This window comes from Panulirus ornatus, chromosome 58 (assembly GCF_036320965.1).
Source record: "Panulirus ornatus isolate Po-2019 chromosome 58, ASM3632096v1, whole genome shotgun sequence".
Classification (NCBI taxonomy): Eukaryota; Metazoa; Arthropoda; class Malacostraca; order Decapoda; family Palinuridae; genus Panulirus; species Panulirus ornatus.
This window is the reverse complement of record NC_092281.1, coordinates 7,329,392-7,354,603: the sequence shown is the minus strand read 5'-3', so window position 1 is coordinate 7,354,603 and position 25,212 is coordinate 7,329,392. Positions and strand designations below refer to the sequence as shown.

At 43.0% G+C, this 25,212-nt stretch overlaps 1 protein-coding gene across 1 annotated transcript in view; it reads left to right on the top strand.

Annotated features, from left to right (window-relative positions):
• Nucleotides 1–11,434: 11,434 nt before the first annotated feature.
• The window catches only part of LOC139766916 (uncharacterized), a 30,702-nt gene continuing 16,924 nt past the window's right edge, over nucleotides 11,435–25,212 (top strand). The window contains exon 1 of the mRNA XM_071695951.1: nucleotides 11,435–12,324. Coding sequence (XP_071552052.1) covers nucleotides 11,996–12,324 — 329 coding nt within the window. The 5' untranslated portion in view covers nucleotides 11,435–11,995. The remainder of the gene's footprint in view (nucleotides 12,325–25,212) is intronic.

Genomic DNA, 25,212 nt, shown 5'->3' with positions numbered 1-25,212 from the left:
AGATACTGGAGATATAGGGGTGACCTTGGGCGGTGCCAGGAGAAGGGGAATGGACGGGAAAGGCCAGGGGGGGGGGGGGGGGGGGGGAGTAAAGGGATGAGAGAATAGACGGTGAGAAAACAAACAAAAAAAAAAAAACATGGAGGAATAAAAATAGTCCCAGGCGAGGCAGAGAGAAAACGGAGATGTGTGAGCAAGGGCAGTGAGGTATGGGGCTCCAGTGGTATAATGGTCCCCTCTCACGACGCCCTCTACACTGCCGAGGGAAAGGGAGGGGGATGGGGAAGGAAGATGGGGGTCACTCATAATAACAGACACTACGTGCTTCTCTCCCCCACCGCCCTCCGCCGACGCCTCTGGCAGACAGAAGGAACCTACAGAGATAACCAAGTCTTGCTCACGTCAAGGATATTTAGGGAACAGAACAGATCGTCGAGTGAGCGTCGCTGGCAACGCTACCTTTCCTCCCCCGCAAAAAAAGGTAACTGAGTAAATATAAACAATAACTGAAGGGTTTCCTTCAATCCTTCCCCCCACCCCCCACCTTGGAAATAACCTTGACTGACTGATTGGTAGTTTACCTGGGTTTTAGCCTTATCAACTGCCCAGGGTGTCGTTAAGGCCGTCAACGTCAAAGTCTAACCAATAATCGAAAAACAAAAACCTTGAACCACCTTCTGGTGTTCATGATAGTTCTAACACCGTACACGCTCTCACTACACATGACGTTATCAAAAACTAATCGAATTCATCTAAATCTTTAAGAAAGAGAATGTCCATAAAAGATCTCGACTGTAATCATCAGAATTGACAAATTATATTTCAAAATGCTCTGGTCCAGCAGTCATCACAGCCACACGTGTTTACCTTGATCTCCTTCGACGGGGTGAGCACAGCCGGATTTAACGGCCGTATTCCCCATGGATTACCCGGATTCCTCGCCGTGCATTTGATGTGTCGCATAACCGGGGGGCTTATTCCACCCACTTCTCAAGCAATCCCAGGTCCACGTCCGGGATGAACCTCCCAGCCAAAGACCGTGGGTAATTGGTCATTAGCAGCGGCATGGAGATAAGTAAGGGGCTTTTTTTTTTGTAACCCCCCCAAAAATACCGAAATGTAGGGACTAACTACCTGCAGTTACTGAGCTGATTCCCGAAAGAGAGAGAGAGAGAGAGAGAGAGAGAGAGAGAGAGAGAGAGAGAGAGAGAGAGAGAGAGAGAGAGAGAGCAATGACAAACATACACATAAGACATACTAGTGTTCATGCAGCAATAGGAGAAGCTTGTGGCGTCAACTCTCTCTCTCTCTCTCTCTCTCTCTCTCTCTCTCTCTCTCTCTCTCTCTCTCTCTCTCTCTCTCTCTCTCTGACACAAGCTTGTGTTACATAAACACGAACACAGGCTTTGAAACCTCTCATGGTCTGCCAGGGGCATACAGTGTCATCCAACAACCGAACAATCCCTCCTTCCCTTCTCAGCCTCACCACAAAGGTGTGAAAATCGCTTACCACATACATGTGCACTTAGACTGTACGTTACTTCAGGTAGGTAAAAGAAAAAAGAAAACGTATAGCAGGACGAAGAAAAGTGCCAATCTCTTTCTCCAGTGGAGATATTTTCCTTCTAAGAAACCCACGCAGTGCCTTCGCTGTTTTTGGAAGAGACCAGCGGTAGGGTTTCTTATGAAGGAGCCACTGTCTCGGAATTGGCAGACTTTTGTCTGGATAGCGTGGCGGCTCACAGGGAAGCCATTTAGTTACCTTGATTCAAGTCTTTTTTTTTTTTTAGAAAGTCTTGATCTCCTCTGCGAGAGATAGACTCAAGACAGCAAGGGACCCAAATGAGAGGGTTCGGAAGTTCGTATAGGAGTCAGAGATGCTTCTGGGTTATCGGCGTGTGATTGTGAGGGTAGGTGAGAGGCGTGCGTGGGATAGAACGAATTGGAGAGATGTGGTATAGAGGGGATGACAATGATGATAGGCCGATTCGGATAAAAGGGATGAGTGTCATGTTACTAATCATCTGATAGGCATGAACCTCCTGGGTACGACGATACGACCCTTCGGTAAAAGACTACGACCCTTCAGTATGACAGTACGACCATCAGACACAAACGTACAACCCAAGGGAACAACTGTGAAATCCTTCAGCACAGAGGTACGACCCTTGGGTTTACAAAGGTGCAATCCTTCAGCATGACGGTACGACCACAGGTCATGAAGGTAATACCCCTCGACCACGACGGTACAACCCTCGAAGATGACGGTACTTAACGGTCTTAAACCACGACAGAACGACATAATGGCCTAACCTCTGACCTGACCTTTTAACAACATACCTTTCTGGAAACACACCGTGCGCTCCTCACGTGACCGGAAAAAGTTAAGCAACGCTGGTTCTGGTTAGTACCTGGTTGGGTGACGCCTGTGCGAACACCAGATGCTGTTAGCTTATGATGCGGTGCGCGCTACGCCCCAGCACTGCTCAACAGAAAAAAAAAGATCGCGTCATATGTGCACATAGATAAGCTCTCTCTCTCTCTCTCTCTCTCTCTCTCTCTCTCTCTCTCTCTCTCTCTCTCTCTCTCAGCGACCCGTCCACACCTGAGTCAACCAACGGCAGGGCTTGGAGTGGGTTGAGGACGTCTGTAATGGACCCCTCTTGAGGCACACAGAAAACGGGAGTGTCGAATATAATACCCCTGCCAACGTCCTCCTCCTAGGCTGTCTTTGCCTCATGTGCACTGTGTGTGTGTGTGTGTGTGTGTGTGTGTGTGTGTGTGTGTGTGTGTGTGTGTGTGTACAATCTCGTCAGGAAGTTTCAAACTTCGAAAGAGTCCGTCATTACCCGGCTTCTGGTTGTAGCGCAGCCTTAAAGATACACACACACACACACACACACACACACACACACACACACACACACACACTTGATAAGCCCCTAAGAGTGTAAAACTCCCTCCCCTTACAGTACACATGGGTAATTACAAGTATTTAGACACAAATGTCCCACTATAAAGATGACCTGACTTGCCAACCCTCGAATGACCTTAATTACTGCCCCGCCCTAGCAGCCGAACTGTGAGCCTCACTCCGCTTCAGGTCACGGCACATGACCCCCGGCTGGTTGACCTCAGCCTTCTGAGGATTAAAAGGTCAAATACTTGTGCGAGTCTCTAAACAATGTAGGTGGACTGCGCAGCACTTGAGTTACAGGTGAACGTATGTTCTGATCTGGCGATGGTTTCAGACACTACGGAAACTCTTGAAAGTATAACCAATGATATATGAACGACTGACCACAATGACCATGCGGTGAGCATAAAATGACCATGCGGTGAGCATAAAATGACCATGCGGTGAGCATAAAATCCCACAATCCCCATCTTCCCGGTCAAATTCAAACGCCGACGCCCACCAGTAACGGTCGCGTCCCCTGTGGGAGCTACCCGCGTCGCGACTTCTACCCCACCCACCTCTAGCCCGCCCCAGGAGACTCATGTGAAACCAGGTAAGCTTTTAAGTAGTTAAGTGGTTGCCCTCCCACCTTACTCTCCCTCTGTCTTATCAGGTCTGGATGATCTTCACTTGACCTGATACAGTACCCACATCTTCAACCACACTCATCTGCTGCTGATCGTTCGTCAAGTAACCCATTGCTTATTCCATCCCGTTTTCTAACGTGTTTTCTGTACGTCAAGTCGTTTTTCAAGCATCAGCGTATCTTGTCTTCTAATGTTTGAAGGCTTTACAAATATTGTTTTTCCTCACAATTTAGGAGAAAAAAAAAAGTTTATGATTAAAGCCTGCTAGATGGGATTTCTCAAAGGTCTCCTAAAAAGTAATATGACTAAATCTTGCACAAGGGTGTTATCTGATAACAATCATCAGGTATTTCCACGTCAAGTTTAAGATTAAAGACATCTACATCAAGTCTATCAAAATGTCTTTAGAGAAAGTCTTTGATTATGGCTTTCTAAAAAGTCCATCAAAAGTCTGCAGTCTTTAGTCGGCTCGAATAAACACGTTTCGGGAACTTTTTAACAATAAAAAGAAATTTAAATCTTTTTCTTTCCTGAAAATTAACGTAATGTATATCAGATTCTTAACAGATTTTTCACAAAACAATAATTCTTGAATGAAAATAATGATTGACATTGAAAATATAGAAAAATGTATAGATTAAACTGCTAACAATAAGAGCTATGTTTTTTTACTTCAAAGAACAAACTGGAAAGATTATACATAAAAACAAAAAGAGATGAACACAGGAAGGTGTAATTTGGGAGATACTTTGAGATTATCTGAGAGGAAAGAATGTTAAGTTGAATGTAAATCTAGAGGAATGCATACTTATCCCTTACTTCAGTTACTAATAATAATAATAATAATAATGATAATAATAATAATAATAATAATAATGATAATAATAATAATAATGATGATAATATGAATAATAACAAGTGACTGAATAGAGTGGAGCATAGGACTAAAAATATACAGAGAATACATTCAAGTTAAACAGTGTTTGTACTTGTGCTATGTATGTTTGTGTGAATATCTACGAATGCAAACACGTGTGTGTGTGTGTGTGTGTGTGTGTGTGTGTGTGTGTGTGTGTGTGTGTTTACTAGTTTGTTTTAAGGGAACCGTGCTGCCCTGACTCTTAACCTTGCATTATGTACCATGCGTTTACCCCTATGAGTGTACACACACACACACACACACACACACACACACACACACACACACACAACACACACACACACACACACACACACACACACACACTAGCTTAAACCAGGTAGCCATTTACCGACCAGCTCCATTGGGAGGATGAACGCCTGGGTTGGGTGTGGGATGACTGCCGCGCGCCAGGTATCGAACTTATGTGGGCCCAATTATATTGTAATGTCCCTTGGCTTATAATACCTCTGTGGCTGCGATTCATTCAGTGAAATAAGAACAAAAACCACCAACACAGGGCCAGGAACATAGCGTCTATGCTAAAAGATTTCGGTGGAAGGTGTTCTCTGATCAAAACAGGTCCAACTTATTGCGAGAAGGTAATCAAGTGAAGAAATAAAAAAAAAAAAGTAACACACTCGCGAAACCACTCAAAAATAAATCTTAGATGATTGTATGTTAAGTATAGTGGCGGTGTAAGTGTGTGTAGCTACATGATGTTAATCACAAGATCAGTTTAGTACGTAAAGTGAAGAGGTATGAAGTGCTCGTGTGTATATGTGCGTTAGTCCATGATTCATTCCCTCACTAGGAACTAGATAACAATTATTTGTAAGTAAATGAATAAATGAATAAATAAAGGTTCACTGGACGTAGGCAGCCGTTTCTGTGGCGGGGGTGTCAGCAACTTATTGTGTGTGTGTGTGTGTGTGTGTGTGTGTGTGTGTGTGTGTGTACCTGATCAATCTCTATCAAACGTAGAGACGGGAGTCAGATGATGAGGGAAATATACACATATATAAAATAACGCGGCACCTAGCAACTATTTTCGACTACGCTTTGTCTGGCGTTGTGTAAGAGTAAACTGGGTTAAAATAATTCCTTCTTGCTTCTTATTTTAGTTGGTTACGGGTAGGGTTTAATCCTGTCAGCCGGTGTGGCTCAAGGAGTTCGACCTTGTAGGGGGAGAGACAGCGAGGCGCTCCACCGCTGACGAAAAGAAAGCCGTCACCACCGACGCGTTGACATGAAGCCCGGGTAAGAGGCCTCACTAAGGGTTTCAGCTGTTTATGGTGTTTACCGACACGCGCCCGAGTCCGGCAAGTGGGAGTGTGGGTCCACACGGTTGTTGCTACCGTACGGCAGGGGGAGCGGAGGATGGTGACGTGGCTGAAGAGGAAGGGGCGTGATGATAAGCCTCCCCAGGAGGCCATAGGAAGGGAGATCACTGTGCAGTAGTTAAGGGGAGAGAGAAGGAGGGAGAGAGAGAATGGTGGTGGTGGTGGTGGTGGAATGGAGGGTGGGGTGACCGAAGTGATGAGGCGGATCCCAATGATGAGAGAACTGGTCATGATGACGAAACATCTTAACAGCCTCGCCCGACGCAGGCGCACGAACCCATTACCTGGAGATACGAGGCGAGGGAGTGAACTGGACTCCACAGGATAAACAAAGATAGGAAAATCATCCTTATTTTCTTTACTCTTTCTTAGTTATGATCTTTTCTACACCAACTTCACTACAGAGGGGTAAAGACTAATTTGGATGCGGGTACATAAATATAATTACCTATCTGCAGTTACCTATTTGTAACTGTATGGGGAGGGAGTTCTCCTCTCGTGGGAGCCTCATCTCTTGAACATTCTGTCATATATCTTCTGAATTAATCTATGCTGTCTTCATTTACCATGTCCTCAGTCATTCTATTCCATTCTTCCAGTACATTCACACCATAAACACTTCTTCAGATCTTTTTTTTAACAAGTTTCATGCTTAATTTCATGTTATTTCCTCTGATTGCCCCATCTCTAAGTCTTTCGAAGAACTGTTCACTGTCCATGTCATCAAATCTGTTTAATAAATTTACAAGGTTGTGACCAGGACACCACTCACTCTTCTTTCTTACAAGCTGGGCGAATCTAAAGCCTCTAAGCCTTTCCCATTAACTCACGTCGTTTAATTCTTGTACAGTATATGTTTACTTCCTCTGAACCTTCTCTATTAGCTCTCTGGGCTTCATTGGGTGCCGTGACCAACTGCTTGCTGAATATTTTCTTATCCATGAACTTGGATGCCACTCTGATATCTACCAGCAGACATTGGGTCTTCTTGGCTATTCTCTTAAGGTGTGTGTGCGTGTGTGTGTCTGTGTAGAGGGGAAGGGGGTCGTAAGCAAAATACCCCTAAGGTTTATCTCTACCATAATGTATATCTAAGACATTTTTACCGGACGGAAAGAAGAGAATAGTAATTTCAAGCAATCTTTGCAGATCGTAGCGTGGATGTGTGATTCTGCTGAGAGAGAGAGAGAGAGAGAGAGAGAGAGAGAGAGAGAGAGAGAGAGAGAGAGAGAGACTCCCATCATGAGGATGGGTTGCTAGATGCCTAAAAGAAATAGAATACATAAAACCCTGACCAGTTTTCCTTTCCAGTGCTATGCCCGTTCCAGAACTCTCTTCCGGCCAGCACTTCCGGCCTGGCCCGCATTACCTTCGCTGGAAAAGAAGGGAGAGAAAAAAAATCAACGTAATGCGAACAAAAGGAAAGAAAAAATGTGATAAATTTCGACATATGAGATGGTATATTTTTTCTTTTCTTTTTCAGAAATGATGGCTGACTGTGCCAAGAGAGAGAGAGAGAGAGAGAGAGAGAGAGAGAGAGAGAGAGAGAGAGAGAGAGTGTATCTCTGGTTCTGTTCTTTGTCCCACATGCTAGGGAGGTCTTCCGACTGTTCCATCACACTCGGTTCCTCTTCGTATGTGAACACTGACTTAAATGCTGATGGAGTGTCAGACAGAGCCTTGATCTTATTCTACTTATATATATATATATATATATATATATATATATATATATATATATATATATATATATATATGTGTATATATATGTGTGTGTGTGTGTGTGTGTGTGTGTGTGTGTGTGTGTGTGTGTGTGTCTGTGTGTGTGTGTAGATAGATAGATAGATATTGAAGCATTTAAATTATTAAGTTTAGCTACAGCTCATTCCTCTTGTCTACAGTGGACTGTATCACATCTATTTCCATTATTATCCACTGACATGCATCATGCTATTGACGTCTATATATCTTCACTAGAGAGTATCATATCTACCTCCACACGAAACCCTCCCGGCAAGTAACATGTGTGTACCAACACACACAGACTGCCAAATAGCTCACACATATAGTGAATACCCTCACGACTGCATTCAGTAAACAAGGTTAGAATCTCCAGAAAACTTTTTTTTATCATCAATGAACATTATTTTAGTGGAAGTGTTTTAGGTGCTACTTGTTGATCCTGTTCATCTCACATCTTAGTTATTGTAAATTATTCCTTTGGCTAGATTTATTCATTACTACAAATTTCTTGTGTGTGTACTTTTTAAACTGAGTGATGATGTAAATAAGATTCTGAATTCTGTATTAGCGATGCTAAACTATACAAGAAACAAGACTTGGGATTCTACCCTATTATAAAGATAAGAATAGTAAGATTGGATATCCCAGGCTAGGGCGAGGGATGGTGTCAACTCTTCATTCCTGATCCGAGTGAAGTAAACCTGACCCACCCTAGGCAAGGTCAAACCCAACCTTCGTCTGACCTGACCTAACCAGAGGAGTAATCTTGATTTATACCTACCAGATTTTTTTTTCTACTGTAGCTAAGATTTAAAAAAGTTAAATGAGTACCCGTGGGAATTAAAGTACAAATGGTAATCTAAGTAGACTTGATATATTCATTTAAGTAGACCTTGTAATGTTATAAAATAAACAAATCAATTTAAGTAGACTTAGTATCAAAATTAGTAGACCTGGTGAGGTAAACCTGGACCTGGTAGCTGAAGTCAGCATAACCGGACATTTGAAAATGTAAATATACCTCGTAATTCAGGGAATTATACCGGAGATTGTAACTAATATAATCGTGAAACTCTTATATTTGATAACTTATACAATGAAACTGTTATATTTGATAACCTAAACAATGAAACTGTTATATTTGATAACTTAAACGAGGACATCTCTTAAAAAAGGACTGAACTAAGGTTTTAAACCGCTTAAGACAAACTATCTAAATGATTTAACCAAAGGATAGGTTAAATTTTCTAAGCCACTTGTAATATATGATAAAAACCCGACCTGAGACACGCACTGGAATACTGAGGTTAATTTACACATGCTTCGGAAAATGATTTCAGCATCTTGAACATTTAGGTTAACATGGTATTATCCTCAGTACACTGGTTTGACACGATGTCTAGATTTCGTATATAACGCAAAGACAGGAAAAATGAACGTTAACTGATATTATACAGTGGGGAAGATAGCGGGTATATTGTCCAATACGCAAGTTTTGTCCACGTTTTGTGAAAATACCGAATCCAGTTGGCCGGATTAAAGGCGCTCAATATCTTTCTTGACTGCTGACTGGAGAGACGAGACGTGGGAGGTGAAGACTTTGGGAGGGGTCGGCTGGAGGGTCGGGTTGTGGGAGTTGAGGAATGTGGAGAGGATTGTTGGACGGATTCTGGGAATACACTGAGCAAGGAAAGATTAGGAAGAGACGAGAAGGCAGGAGGGGTGGTGGGGTAGTGTGGTACAGAGGTTGTGCTGCTTTGGTTGTGTGGTGGCGTGGCATTGTGGTAGTGTGGTGATGCAGCATGATGTTGTATCAGTGCGGTAGGGTGTTGTTCCGGCACTACGGCAGTGGTGGTGTAGCGGTGTGGTAGTGGTGATGTGGTACCGTGGTAATGCGGAGCGTAATGTTGTGGTAGTATGATACTGTGGCAGTGTGATAACGTGGTGTTACGGTAATGAGGTAATACTGGTAATGTAACAGTGTGGTACTGGTACGCAGTGTAGGCTTGGGGTAGTGTGGTGTGTCTGTGTGGCAATTAGGTAGTGTAGTAATGTTCTCACGTGGCAGTGCGTGGCATTGTGGTAGCATGATCATGTGGTAGTGCAGTCATGTGGTAAAGTTGTCATATGGAGGTGCTGCTATATGGTAGCAAATTACCACAGGCTATATGGTGCAGTGGCGTGGTGGACAGAAATGGGTTTGAAGAGATAGATAGATGGTTGGATAGACAGACAGATACAAATATATCTTGGATCACCTAAAGATTTTCATCCCCTCTCCTCCAACGTTTCTCTAAGGTTGGATTACAAGTAAGGTTTAAGAGAGAGATTGTTTGATACTTTCAGGAAAAGTGATATGTTCAAGACAATTAAGCTGGAACCGAGATAACGTCAGCACGCGAATCACGAAGTTAACAGTAGATGCTTACGTACAGCTGAGTCCGGCCAGCCATTGCCCATATATACGTACGTCACAGAGGCGTCAAGCGGGAACCTGACGAGGAAGTGGAAGAAGAAGGTGAGAACAAGAAACATCCCGCGGAAACCTGAGAAGGAAGTGACAGAAGAAGGAGGTAAGAACAAGAAATAAGATAATGTATACCTTTGAAAGTTAATGAATACAAAAGTGAGACGAAAATTCAGAACGAGTTGGGAGTGCTTTTACACGAGGATTGAAGGTAAGGTTTGGGTATGGAGAGCATTGTGTCTTCTTCACTCTTCTCAGCGTCTCCAGTTACATGCCATCAGTAATGGCAAGGAATACACAGCCTAATCCACATGTCATATATACCACACGTTCTATACAAAGTCCCTTTTACAATGTGTTGATTACCTTCGAGACAAAATACAAGATTTTAATATCTTGGGTCTCCGCCCCTATCATTCAAAACTACACGTTTTCCTAGATCATTAAATCCCTGTAATCGTCCTCATGCCTCGGGTAATCATTGCAGTTGAAATACTCGTGTTGGAAACCCGGCAACTGCCCCACGCTGAATATCCCTTCTCGTCTCCCAACTCCACCAGTGGTAATCTTAATGCCCGCTCGTTGACCAACCCTTCCATACACCAGCTCTGAGCCACTCTCCATGTTTGCTGTATCAATGAGGTGATTCATTCCCGATGTGAAATGAGGCACACTCTGTTGTATTTGATCTATATCTTCCCTGGCTTTGATGAGATATGGAAGTACTTTTGGTACTTGTTTTTTATTACCTGTTACGTCAGGAGCAATTGAATGCTCTAATCAAAGGTCATCTCATTTACATCCTAGCCTAAGCCAGGTAGCAGATTTATCGACAAACCCATAGGGTATAATGAACAGCTAGGGTGAATGCGGACCGATTCCCGCAACCAAGATTCGAACCTATGCGCTCGACCCCAGGCGGCCACATAATCATAATAACATATACAAGAAACATCAGTGTTTATTTGACAGAGTTTGTCTACAACGCCAAAATTGAATTAAATATACGTATTTCAACGGACGTCACATATCTTGGTGATAGTAAATAGCATAAAGCTTTCATGTATTACCCCCTCAGGGGCTTAGAGGAGCCAGGGCATTAGTCCCTTAACACGCCGGCGCCACCAGCAGGAGAACCTGGTAAAGAGTGGAGCGATAACCTTGTAAGTTGTGTTGTGACAAAGCGCGCGCCGTGGCTAACTGTGTGACGCCTCCGCCCAATATTTGGCGCACGTCAACCCCCTCGGGCCACCAGCGGCGGCGGGGGTATCACTGCCTGAGCCATCTTGACTCGCCTGTGTGTGTGATCCTCCATAAATTATTCAGAGATCGGGGCCCAATCCACCAGCCCGTCAGCCGAGGTGTCGCCTTCCACACTTACGCGCCGACTACACTTGTAACAGCGTGAAATTAACTTTGCCGCTCAGCCAATCAACGGTAGTATGATACCTCAGCACTCAAGTCCTTCCACCAACCAGGTGCCGGGCTGAGCAAACAAGCCAAGCCCCCTCGCGGCCGCCAGCCAATGACCGCCAGGAACCGGGGAGCAGATCGAAGCCATTAGTCTTGTGGGCGGGGAAATGGCGGGTCCACTTGAGATCCTCAAATGCTCGCTTTTTCTCTGCTTCTATCGTCACTCCGCGTTCGGCATCGGAGCAATAAGCGCACTTTTTACCTGCTCCTCACCTGTACAGTTGCCGCGCCACAGGAGGCGTCACTTCGAGTGGGAACCACGAGTTCTAACCGCGCGCTCTGACTGACACTGAAACTTGGAAAACTTGACAGTGATAAGATATTGCCCAGTTTGAACACCTGACTTTGGGAAGTGGTTTTTTTGACTTGTGAGGCAGAAGTTGTTCGAGGAGTAGCGAGCTGGTGAGGGCGCGGCGGGTGCCACGTGACAGTACCGCCATCCCTCCCGCTATGAGGTGAGCTGGGGCGACCTCCCAGCGACCCCCACACCCTCACGCACCCACCATGTCCTACGAGGTGGCGAGCGTCATCACCCGCAGCAGCCCCGCCGTGGCCGCCAGCAGGTCTCCCTCTCCCTTAGGGAGACGCTCCCCGGTCTCCGCCGTGGGCGGGCTGGGGGACGCCCTCAGGTCCCCGGCTACCCCAGAGGTCTCCAGCACCAGCCCTACTCCAGCCAGAAGCTCCGACAGCGGCGCCAGCTCGCCCAAGACTTCGCCGCCTTCGCACAAATCCTTCAGCATCTCCAGCATCCTAAGCCGCGATGATCCCAAGAAGGACGTCACCTGTGACTCTCCCTTCTCCCTCAGCCACCAGCACGACGCCCTCGCTGCCAGGTACGTCGCTCAGTACACCCATAAAACCATATGTATCTCAGGCCAACGGTCGTCCAAGATCGTCTCTTTGGGTTAAGCCCATCTTGCGCGAACCCACTTCAGAAATATAAATATTTGGATGTTGCATCCAACTGTATTCTCTCGTTACTATGTGCCTACATCACACCTCACATCCCTAAGCAATGTATATATCTTAATGCAAATTATCATACTGTTGTCATCAATCAATACCAACATTAACCGATTATTCCTTGAGACTTCGCCTAGACGGTATAATCAAGACCAGAACAGTTCACACTGATTTCTTTCTCACCCTTTAAATATATGTAGTCCTCTACTCTCATCTCGGCCTTGATAGTCCCCAGGGACTCGGACCAGCGCATCGAGGGACTGACTGGCCCCGGGGATACACCGCTCTGGGATATACATATCTTAGACCAAGTAGCCACCACCGGCCTGATTATATCTAATTCTTAATCGGGACTCAGAGATCATCAGTACACCTGACCATGGGTGAGCGCTTCCTCGTCTCAGTCCTGCTGCCGGAGTAGACCTTGGTCTGTGGGGTCCGGCGTGAACTGAGCGCCGCCAGTCGAAGTAGTCCCGTGGTTTAAGTTATAGGCTCAGGGCTACGCTAATCCAAGCCTGGTCATGAGACCACTGGACTAGTAAAAACCAATGTTGGCCTGGTTCTGGGACTACTGAGTGGCCCGCAGCAAGACCGATACTGGCCCGGTCTTGGGACTACTGATTGGACCGATGTTGATCGATGCGAACCCGTTCCTGTGACCACTGACTGGACCGATATTGGCTCGGTCCTATGGCTGGACCGGTGTAAACAGACTTCGGCACGATCCCGGACCACTAGGCTCATGCCGGTTCGGTCCTAAGAAAAGCGACCGGTAATCCCCTTAAACTCCACTTGACACCTTGACTAGACCCCAGCTTTTCTCTTGACTTTGACCAGACCGCCGAGCCGTGGGTCCGACCCCCAGGACCATTGGACCACCGAGGCCTCGGTCGAGAACCAAGAAGCCGCTCAGGATTCGGACCCGAACCATCGAGAGCTCTGTTCCGGACCACTACACTATTAAGAACCAAATCTGGACTCTCATGGACCTAGACAACGTCCTCTTTTTCCTCATAGGCCTCTGCAACAGGTCTCCGGCCACACCAACATACACTACTCCAACGCACCCTAAAACTGATTTACATAATCACATTTTTGATTAACATAATTTTCGGGAGAAAATATGTATATATCATTTCTCATTTTCCTTCCTGTATGTTTTGTTGTCTGGATTATTTGGATTATTTTGAATATAGTAGGCTTAATATCAAGGTATCATCTAATGGATCTAAATCTGTAATGCTTATAAATGTGCATGGATTTAGAAAATAAACGAAATAAAGAGGGGAGAAGAGAATTATATATATATATATATATATATATATATATATATATATATATATATATATATATTAGGTTATGTCTGAGTCTTAAGGTTTCCGAGTCGAAAGGGCATACCTCGGGGAGGTCCAGGGACGATCTTAAGAGGTCCTGATAATCTAACTTGGTTTTTTTTTTTCCAACGAACATCTCCATGAGATCTCGTAAGACTTGTGGCTTCGGGATAACACCAGTCTGGAGCAGCCTTGGTTAATCTTACGTAAGAGTCGTGTTCAAGGTTAACCCTGGGGGAGGGCAAGTACAAGGTAGTCCTCACCTTGATTTTCATAAAGAGATATACGAGTATTTGTGACGCCTAATCTTAGAAGAAGCTGCGCTTGTTAAGGCTTCTTCCTTAATGACTATCGTTAATCATCCACGGAAACGATGGTACCTCTGCAAGCTCGTAAGACTGCGTTAACAGTCTGACGTAGGAACGATGCTAACCACACCTTACAAGACAGTAATAACCCGACGATCTTGCGCGGTCATCGGCTACATCTATATGCATGGAGCATCCAGTACAACGAATCTTACCACTTCTTAAGAGACGCACATATTCCCGTACTTTTACAGGATAACTTGCCTCGGAATCTTACAGGACAAATTTCTCCAATTACTATTCTAAGTACCAATTGTGATAGTCTTACAAGTAGGGAAGAATTTGCTCTATACGTATATCATAGTGTGACGTGCGTATAAACTGATAGGAATGTTGCCATATTATACACGATCATATATATATATATATATATATATATATATATATATATATATACATTGCACAAGATCCCGCCCGGGCTTATAAGATGAATAAAGCTATAAAATATGTGTAAAAAATTGTTCAATGTTACAAAAATTTTAGATTATTGCCTTGGATATTTATCATTATTATTACTATTATTATTATTATTATTATTATTATTATTATTATTATTATTATTAGTTTGTTCAGTAAAAGTAGTTATGCTTCCCTTCCGTCAGACACAGGTCCTGGCCGCCACAGCCAGGGGTACCCCGCCATGAGTGCGATTTAGATTAATGCGTTCCCCCCCTACCACCACCAACGGCCACCTCCGTATAACGTTACCCTCCAACCCTGCGGCCAACGGTTTTAAACGGTCGTCTCTTTTTACCGCTAACCTGCAGTTTTTACCGAAAGTTATACCGTGCCTCATTATAGCGATGGCCTCAGTTAGCCGTGACTTTCGTATAGCGATGGCTTCGGTTAGAGGTTGCCTCCACACAGCGACGAACTACAGTTATGGTTGCCTCGACAGAGGGATGACCTCTGTTAGCGGGTTACCTCTCTAAAGCGATGATCTTTAGTAAACGTTCCCTCTCCATACAGCGGCCGCCTCTAATGCTGTTACCTCCATACAGTAATAATCTTTGATCGCTTACCTCAGTATAGAAATTGCCTCTACACAGCGGTGACCTGCATACAGCGGTGGTCTACATCAGCGGTTATCTTCGTATAACGACAGCCTATATTGGCTGTTGCCTCCATACAGCGATGGCTTCTACTACTGTTACACTGACATGGCGATGACCTATATTAGCAGTTACCTCTTTACATAAGCGGTCGACCCCTATTAGCAGTTACCCCCCACATATCGATGGTCTTTATTGCGGGTTACCTCCATACAGCAATTGCCTTCGTTTAACGGTTACCTCCATCCAGCGAAGACCTTACGGTCACTTTACCTCCATCCAACGACTTCTATATGTGGTTTTCCCCACAGAGCAGAAAACCTCAATTACTTGCACGTCTTCATATAGTGATGACCTACCTCTGTTGAAGGTCGCTACTGTCTTGAAGTAAAGCTCTGAACGTTATGTATGTTAGATATGACAGACAACAGTAACAGAGGCAGTAATTTTCCTGTATAACATCACCTGACTTGACACAGAATGAACATCTTTCAACAATCTATATCAGAAATATCTTCAAGGCTTCTTACAGTATAACTAAAACAAAACTAAATCCAAAATGCCGACAATATATATATATATATATATATATATATATATATATATATATATATATATATATATATATATATATATATATATATATATATATAAAGATTTCATACAAAGATTAGTCATTGTCAAGCATCAAAACGAAACTGTAAATTACATCAGCCAATTTGCCAATAAATAATTTCCCTCAACATATACCTAACAGGTAAGGCTCGTAACCGTGTTGGTAAACTACAGTATGCTACAGACAGGTGCACAATATACAGAGTATAAGCATCTGGGAGGTGGTGGGTATGAATGTGTGTTGGCTACACTCCTTGTGACCGATACAGGCTTTCTTGCGGACGGTAGAGACGCGTGTTTGCTATACGGGGGTATAGCTAAGGGCAGGAGACCGCTATAGATCTGTGTTTGCTATAGGTGGGTGGCTGCTCCAGACCTGTGGTTGCCATAGAAGGGTGGCTGCTCCAGACCTGTGGTTGCCATAGTAGGGTGGCCATTATAGACTTGTGGCCTCTATAGAGGATGGTCGCTTGAAACTTGTGGCCGCTAGAGACTTATGGTTGCTTTTAAACTTGTGGCCGCTGGAGATGGCTGATTGGTGTATACCTGTGGCCGCCACAGATAGTGGTCGCTCTTACCTTGTCCCCGCAATAGATGGGTCGTCACTATAAACTTGTGGCCGGTATAGATGGGTTGTCGAATTCAATGTGTGGCCGCTGCAAGTGGGTGGTTGCTATACACTTGCAGCCGGCATAAATGGGTGGTCGCTATAACCTTAGGGCCACCATAGTCGAGTGGTCACTATAAACCTATGGCCGCTACATACTCGTAATCCCCGTGACGATATTTATAGACATGTTGGCCTTGGTGGCGCTGTAGAGAGGTGACCGCTGTATAGGGGTCACCATGCTCCCTCTATATGGTTGCCGCTATTGGCTTATAACGGTTATAGATGCGTGGTCCTTACAAAAGGGGTGACTACTAAATTGGTGGACGGTATAGACAGGTAACCGCAACATACTGGTGAACGATAGACTGGTGATCGCCACAGACAGTTGACTGCTCTAAAAATGCGATCTTCACAGGCTATATAACTGTGACCGCTGAAAACCTATCACAAACTACTTTCCTTTAATGGAGACGGCAAACACACACACACACACACGTATATATATATATATATATATATATATATATATATATATATATATATATATATATATATATTCCCTGCGTGTCGTAGAAGGCGACTAAAAGGGGAGGGAGCGGGGGGCTGGAAATCCTCCCCTCTCGTGTTTTTTTTTTATTTTCCAAAAGAAGGAACAGAGAACGAGGCCAGGTGAGGATATTCCCTCAGAGGCCCAGTCCTCTGTTCTTAACGCTACCTTGCTAACGCGGGAAATGGCGAATAGTATGAAAGAAAAAGAAAAAAAAAAAAAAAAAATATATATATATATATATATATATATATATATATATATATATATATACCCCAGCTTAATCCGGTTACCCGTTTGTCGACTAGCCACGAAGGGCAGGAGGATGAACAGATGGGTTAGCTGAGCGCTGACTACAGCGTCCGGGATTCGAACCTTTGCGTGATTCGTGGGGTGACTAGTTCTAGCCACCGCATCACCGAAGCCCGCCTGCAGTGCTATGAATCTGTGACACCTACAGGCCTCTGGTCGCCATAACTAGGTGATCGCTGTAGGCAACAGAGCGTCATACAATTGTCCTAGATAGACAAGCGCTCAGTGATGACCGAGAACCAGGTGAACCAGGTGGTGATGATGTATATAATGAAGCACTGTCTGTTGATCGGTGTTGTAAATATGTGGTCGCTGTAGGCAGACGGCCATCATCAAAGGTCACCGTAATACAAGTGGAAATGTTCGTTATCAGCAGGTGGCCGCTTTGAACTTGCGAGTGATAACTGGCATGTGGCCGTTATGAGCAGGTGGCCACGACTAACGTGAATGTCAAAGGTTTGTTTTTTTCAGCCGTTGTAGAAAGGTCCCCGCTGTTGAAATATTACAGGCTGGTGGCCGCTATAACAAGACCCCAGTGACGGTCATTTATCGGGCTTATAGCTACGCCACCGCCCTAGGAAAAAGGTCGTTATAAACAAGTGGCCGCTGTAAACAAGGATCCGTTGTAGAGGTGACCGCTCAACACAAAAGACATTACACAGAGTCGAAAATGGCCTGGTCGATATGATCAGAGGGTCGCTCTGCACAGGTGGCCGTTATGAACAAAGTTAACCTATAAAATCTTCCTCAGTTACTGTATCAAATTAATCCTGATCATGTCTGTTGATAAATACAATAATTTTTTTTCCATGCGCATGCTCATAAAACCTTTCCAGACATTAATCATAACAGTGCCCCTATATATATATATATATATATATATATATATATATATATATATATATATATATATATACATATCCCTGGGGATAGGGGAGAAAGAATACTTCTCACGTATTCCCTGCGTGTCGTAGAAGGCGACTAAAAGTGAAGGGAGCGGGGGGCTGGAAATCCTCCCCACTTGTTTTTAATTTTCCAAAAGAAGGAACAGAGAAGGGGGCCAAGTGAGGATATTCCCTCAAAGGCTCAGTCCTCTGTTCTTAACGCTACCTCGCTAACACGGGAAATGGCGAATAGTATGAAATATATATATGTAGGTTTGCGGCAGGGGTGTGTGATGTCTCCATGGTTGTTTAATTTGTTTATGGATGGGGTTGTTAGGGAGGTAAATGCAAGAGTTTTGGAAAGAGGGGCAAGTATGAAGTCTGTTGGGGATGAGAGAGCTTGGGAAGTGAGTCAGTTGTTGTTCGCTGATGATACAGCGCTGGTGGCTGATTCATGTGAGAAACTGCAGAAGCTGGTGACTGAGTTTGGTAAAGTGTGTGGAAGAAGAAAGTTAAGAGTAAATGTGAATAAGAGCAAGGTTATAAGGTACAGTAGGGTTGAGGGTCAAGTCAATTGGGAGGTGAGTTTGAATGGAGAAAAACTGGAGGAAGTGAAGTGTTTTAGATATCTGGGAGTGGATCTGGCAGCGGATGGAACCATGGAAGCGGAAGTGGATCATAGGGTGGGGGAGGGGGCGAAAATTCTGGGGGCCTTGAAGAATGTGTGGAAGTCGAGAACATTATCTCGGAAAGCAAAAATGGGTATGTTTGAAGGAATAGTGGTTCCAACAATGTTGTATGGTTGCGAGGCGTGGGCTACGGATAGAGTTGTGCGCAGGAGGATGGATGTGCTGGAAATGAGATGTTTGAGGACAATGTGTGGTGTGAGGTGGTTTGATCGAGTGAGTAACGTAAGGGTAAGAGAGATGTGTGGAAATAAAAAGAGCGTGGTTGAGAGAGCAGAAGAGGGTGTTTTGAAGTGGTTTGGGCACATGGAGAGAATGAGTGAGGAAAGATTGACCAAGAGGATATATGTGTCGGAGGTGGAGGGAACGAGGAGAAGAGGGAGACCAAATTGGAGGTGGAAAGATGGAGTGAAAAAGATTTTGTGTGATCGGGGCCTGAACATGCAGGAGGGTGAAAGGAGGGCAAGGAATAGAGTGAATTGGAGCGATGTGGTATACCGGGTTTGACGTGCTGTCAGTGGATTGAATCAAGGCATGTGAAGCGTCTGGGGTAAACCATGGAAAGCTGTGTAGGTATGTATATTTGCGTGTGTGGACGTATGTATATACATGTGCATGGGGGGGGGTTGGGCCATTTCTTTCGTCTGTTTCCTTGCGCTACCTCGCAAACGCGGGAGACAGCGACAAAGTAGAAAAGAAAAAAAAAAAAAAAAAAAAAATATATATATATATATATATATATATATATATATATATATATATATATATATATCAACCTCTGCTAGCGAAGTGAATCTCACGCAGAACCAAACTCCCGTGAAGTGAGGGTAGAAGCAAAAACGCCACCAAAATATATAACCCCCAAGACGGATCTTTGGTGATGATTATACCATCCCCACAGCAGATAGCTACAGTGGTGAGTAGTTATGGTAAACTCCTGCTGTGATGTAAGCCGACAAAAGAACATCCCACAGCAATATGTGTGTGTAAAGCTTCGCCAGGACTAAGCCTAGCACTCGCTCTTGTCTATGACAGCTTGTTCTCCGGTGTGCCATTACTGGCACAGATCCGGTGTGTGTGTGTGTGTATGGTGAGGGTGCCTTTACTGGCACTGTTCGGGCCCGAGTCTAACTGTAGTGTAGTGGGAGGTTTTTAAGTTGAATCTGTGTAGTGCCCCAGCAAACTGATTCAAGAATGTTCCTTTGTGGCGTGAGTATAAAACAACCTAATGCTCTCCATGATAATTACAGGCAGGAACGGTTAACATAGTTAATACCAGATTATAATAAGTGACCTTTCAAAAATGTATCAAGCTGTGTCTTCATTATTTTGTATCAAAATTAAAGTACATTAATCCAAACTTAAGTGTATCTTAAAAGTATTTAAAATGACAGATTACAAACCAAGCAAAACACGTAGCCTAAGTAGAGACAAGTATCGCACCATCACTTGAAGGATGGGCCTCCGGAAACAACTTACAACAGGTTCGTGTTTATGTACGAGAAAACTTCTACCACTACTATTACTTATGATAATAATAATTATGATAATAATAATGATAATAAGTGATAATAGTAATAATGATAATAGTAATGATAACAGCCACATAGCAAGTCCTTGCCAAATGTATGACTGTAATTCTTTGCTGCCTAAGTATATCAGATTACTGACACAGGAAGTAAACATCAATCCGTTTAAATCCGCAGCTCGATGGTGTCGCCGTTTTTCTAAGGTTTCAGATATTAGATAAGTTTCAGTACTTAACACTTTACTTACTGGTTTTATGTCGTCCATTGTCCACTAGTGACACACACACACGCTTCCGACACCGTCTGGCCTCGGAATTAAACCTGGGTCTAGCGTTTGGAAAACAGAAGCCTTACCTCAGCACCTGTAATCAATTGTTCGTAAATTAAGTGAAAACGATTAATTCTAAAGGTGATGAAAAAACATTTCTGTCAGCAATTACTGAATATGTAAACACAGAATGATGTCTAGATTTGATGATTGGCTTCCAACATGGTTCTGTTCTGCTCTAATGAAAAGAAATGCGAAAGTTAATATCCTAGCAGCGAAGCCGACTCTGGTGTAAGAAGTTATGGAAACATTAGAAAGTGCTCTCTCTCTCTCTCTCTCTCTCTCTCTCTCTCTCTCTCTCTCTCTCTCTCTCTCTCTCTCTCAACCTGTCATCTCTCAAACACCCCATTAACCATTTATAATACAAGTATGAGGATCAACTTCGCATTAGGCTGGGGGGGGGGGGGACAAATAATCCTTTGCTATGAACTTCGACAGTAAAATAAGTCTATCCAACTTACTCATTAGTATTCGTATACGTGACTTGTTCCATTCTGGTCGACGAGGCCCAATTGGCTACCAGTAGCGCCAACTCTACCAGTAAGTAGCCGGCCAGACTGGCGCACCCGCGGGCTCGCTCTTGAACAACTTCTGGTATAAACATCTGGGGAGGAAGAGGAAGAGTTCTCCGTCACTTCAGGTGATTGCAGCCGTAACCACGTCGTTCTCTGGGACCTGAATGAATTAGTACAGTAACAATAATATTTCTTTTCTCATAAGAAGAGTAGAGAGTTTGGGGATCTCATTAAACTAAAAGCCTATGTAATATATATATCAACAGTATGTGGAGAGTTTATGCAACAGTCCTCGGAAAATATTTAGTTATCGTCACTTCCACTTGGTTGCTTGTATCAAACATTTGTCTCTGGTAGTGCTAAGCTTAATGTTATATATATATATATATATATATATATATATATATATATATATATATATATATATATATATATATATGTGTGTGTGTGTGTGTGTGTAGCTTGGACTCCAATTCCACGTACGCTTAAGGCTGCTGCTTCCCTGACCTGGCCGACTATTTGAAGATGGACCGTTATAAGACCTCCTTCACTTCATTCCAATAGCTAAGCTATGGATTTTTTTTTCCTCTCTCTCTCGTCTTTACCCTCTTCCTAAATATAGCTCTAATTAATTTCTCCACACACACACACACACACACACCTAGAAATATCCTACACACGCATCTAACCAAACGCATCCACGAACAGGTATATGCATACATCCCCGACGGACTCAGTACCATATGTATATACGCTTAAACGCGCGACAAGAAAGAAGAAAAAAGATATATTTACATCACCACAAACAAGCTCTTACCGGGACAAACTCACACACAAACAAACCCAAAAACAAGTTCACGGATCGTACAAAACATTCATCACAATTTTCGCGTTACAACATTGGCCGATATAATTCCTTGTAATTAGCCAATCGCTGCCCATCATAGTCCCATAATCCGTTTTCTATAATTTCCACTAACTGATTCAGCGGACTCCATAAATGTTTGAGCGTTGTGGAGGTCGGCTACTGCCTGGCATTATAGAGCCTATAATTATTATAGATGTATAATAATTATCGGAGATGTCCGTAAAATCCCTAATTGCCCGCTACAGTTTAAAACAGTTAAATTTTTAAAACATATTTGTGGTTGTGCGCAGGAAATCTTGGCATAATTGGGTAAGAGATGATGTTTTTAAATATATTTACTGTTTTTCAACCATGAAAGTTAAAATGTTTTACGGGATTATAAATGCTTTTTGATATATACACTTATATATATATATATATATATATATATATATATATATATATATATATATATATATATATATATATATATATACATTATGCTATTAATGTCCTTATTGTTCAGAAGTTTATTATGTAGTGTTTTTACTGATGACACACATATCAATTTTCGTTGTATAGTAGTCTATTTGTCTACCCAGCCAGTAAGCATAGTGCAGCCATATAAATAAAAACAAAATAGGCAAAAACAACCTTGCCAAAATAAGCTATAGACCGATATATATATATATTGTAGGTATTTTGCCAACAAGATCGGCTTTGTAATTTAGAAATAAATACATAAATACGTTTCGTTGGCGACGCCTCTGCGCTGGGGATGGAATGAGTAATATTATTTCTGTTTTTCAGATTAATTAGTGACTAAGCCATTCTGAGAGAGAGAGAGAGAGAGAGAGAGAGAGAGAGAGAGAGAGAGAGAGAGAGAGAGAGAGAGAGGAATTCTCAGTGATTTTCGCAAACTTCTCTGTTAAATCATGGGCTGGAAATTGCCACCCACACAACCCATCGATCAACGACCACAACCTTTCTTGAGAGGGTCCTGGTCGTATTCCAGGACACCTTTTTTTTTTTTTTCCTCAGTTCCAAGGCTGCGCTACTTCCAGTAGCAGAGAAACATTGACTCCTTTTGAGTAGGCAGTGCTCAGCGAAGCTGTACCCCACTATCGTCCGGACGATGATACAGCTTCGCTGAAACGGTTTTTAATGACTTCGTAACCAAAAGCAGGCGGAGTCTGATAACACTAACACATTATATATATATATATATATATATATATATATATATATATATATATATATATATATATATATATATATATATTATTCTAGGTGGAAGTTCTTTAAGTTTAATATCACCAGATAACATATTTGAATATATCTGTTACCATCCACAACCAAGAGGGCGGTCTACCTTTCCCCTATGCTGATCAACTCTTTTGATCGTCACCATCTTTCATTACTAGTGCTACTACTATCATTACCACCATCACCACTGTCACTACTACTATATAATCAGTGCAAAAGTAAAGTGTAAAACATGAATTTCAACCGGGGAAAGACAGTTAATAATTTCTAATTCCTCCCGACAAACGTAAGAACAGGTATTTTAAGGTCTGAAAGACACTTCCTATTGCAATCCTCATTTTTCTTCAGCTGGTGCTTGAAGGGGTGAGAGAGAGAGAGAGAGAGAGAGAGAGAGAGAGAGAGAGAGGTTGCTAACAACAGTGTCACTCGCAGCAGCAGTCTGTTTTACAACTACCAACGCAGTCAGTGAAAATCGACCAAGGCCGCAGGTATACAGCAAGGACCCATGTGGTGTTGGGATGACTTCACACGACCGTAGAGGAAGCTAGCGATCTTTTTTTTCTTTTTCTGGTGGTGGACTTAGCCTGTCGTCGTGAACGACCTTGATGATCCAAGTAGCTAATGTAGGCTTGAGCTCAAGCACCACAACCATCATATATATGACCGTGTAGGTAAGCTTCCTCTGTTCATGTTCAGATGGGTGTCAGTATTCCAGTCTTCAGGTTACCTTATCTGTTACGGTCAAGAAGGCTTGTAATATCAGATTATACCAACCAACAAGGGGGAAAAATGAACACCAGCAGCTTGATTCAAATCTAAAATAGGTATACGTACTGTCGCTTAACATACATCGTCCTTCCCTGCATATATATATATATATATATATATATATATATATATATATATATATATATATATATATATATATATATATATATATATTCAGAGCCAACAGCAATTACTGCTGCCAAAACTGTAGATATTTTTTTGTAATACAAAGCTACACGGGAGAGCAAACGGTGTGTGCTGTCAGCATCACACGTGCACTGTATACCCCTCGTGAGGGTTAAAGAGAAAAATTGTATTTGAGCAAAAACTACGCACGACATTATTTCAGACGAGTTTGGAAACTGCTCGTCACTTTAATTGTTTTGCCAGTATTACTGCCTCAATATCACTCAGTGCTGAGGGTGGGAAAAAGAAACCTACGCTAGTTTTGTAATCTGTAGCGACCATGATATAAACATTTCTGCACATGCATATTCTGCTATAGGGGAAACAGATTATATGATATTGTTCAGGGTAATATTGCATCCATGCCCAGGTGACTACAGATCAAGCGTTGAGTGAATATTTTCTTGATTGTAGCTATTTATTTGACTGGATTGTAACTGTATATCATATCGGATTGTAACTAGATATCAAACTGGTTGGATTTTATCCAGTCTTGTTTCAAAACAGGGGAAAGACACATATTTGAACTGTATATTACTATATAAGATATAGTTTCACCAGCGAACACCCAATAAGTGTGAAAATTCATAAGTTAACATTTGATTTCTGTGGTGTATTCTGTGTAACATCTCTTCTGAGGGGAACTTGAAGGAAAACATTTGAGATACTGTATATTTCTGGAAGTAAGTGGCGTCCAGTTCTTCCTTGGTTATTAAACAAGATGGACAACGGGTTTTCTATGGGATGAACAATTCGGAAAGTTATTTTAAGGGTTCTCGGGAGTGTGGTGAGGAGGAGTGTTTACAGGTTCTGGGGTTCAACTCACGTGTGTTCCTGTCGCTCAAGCAAGGCAGAAAAAACCAGCAGTCGAACATTCCTTAACACCCTCCACATGGGGCTCAGGATAATTC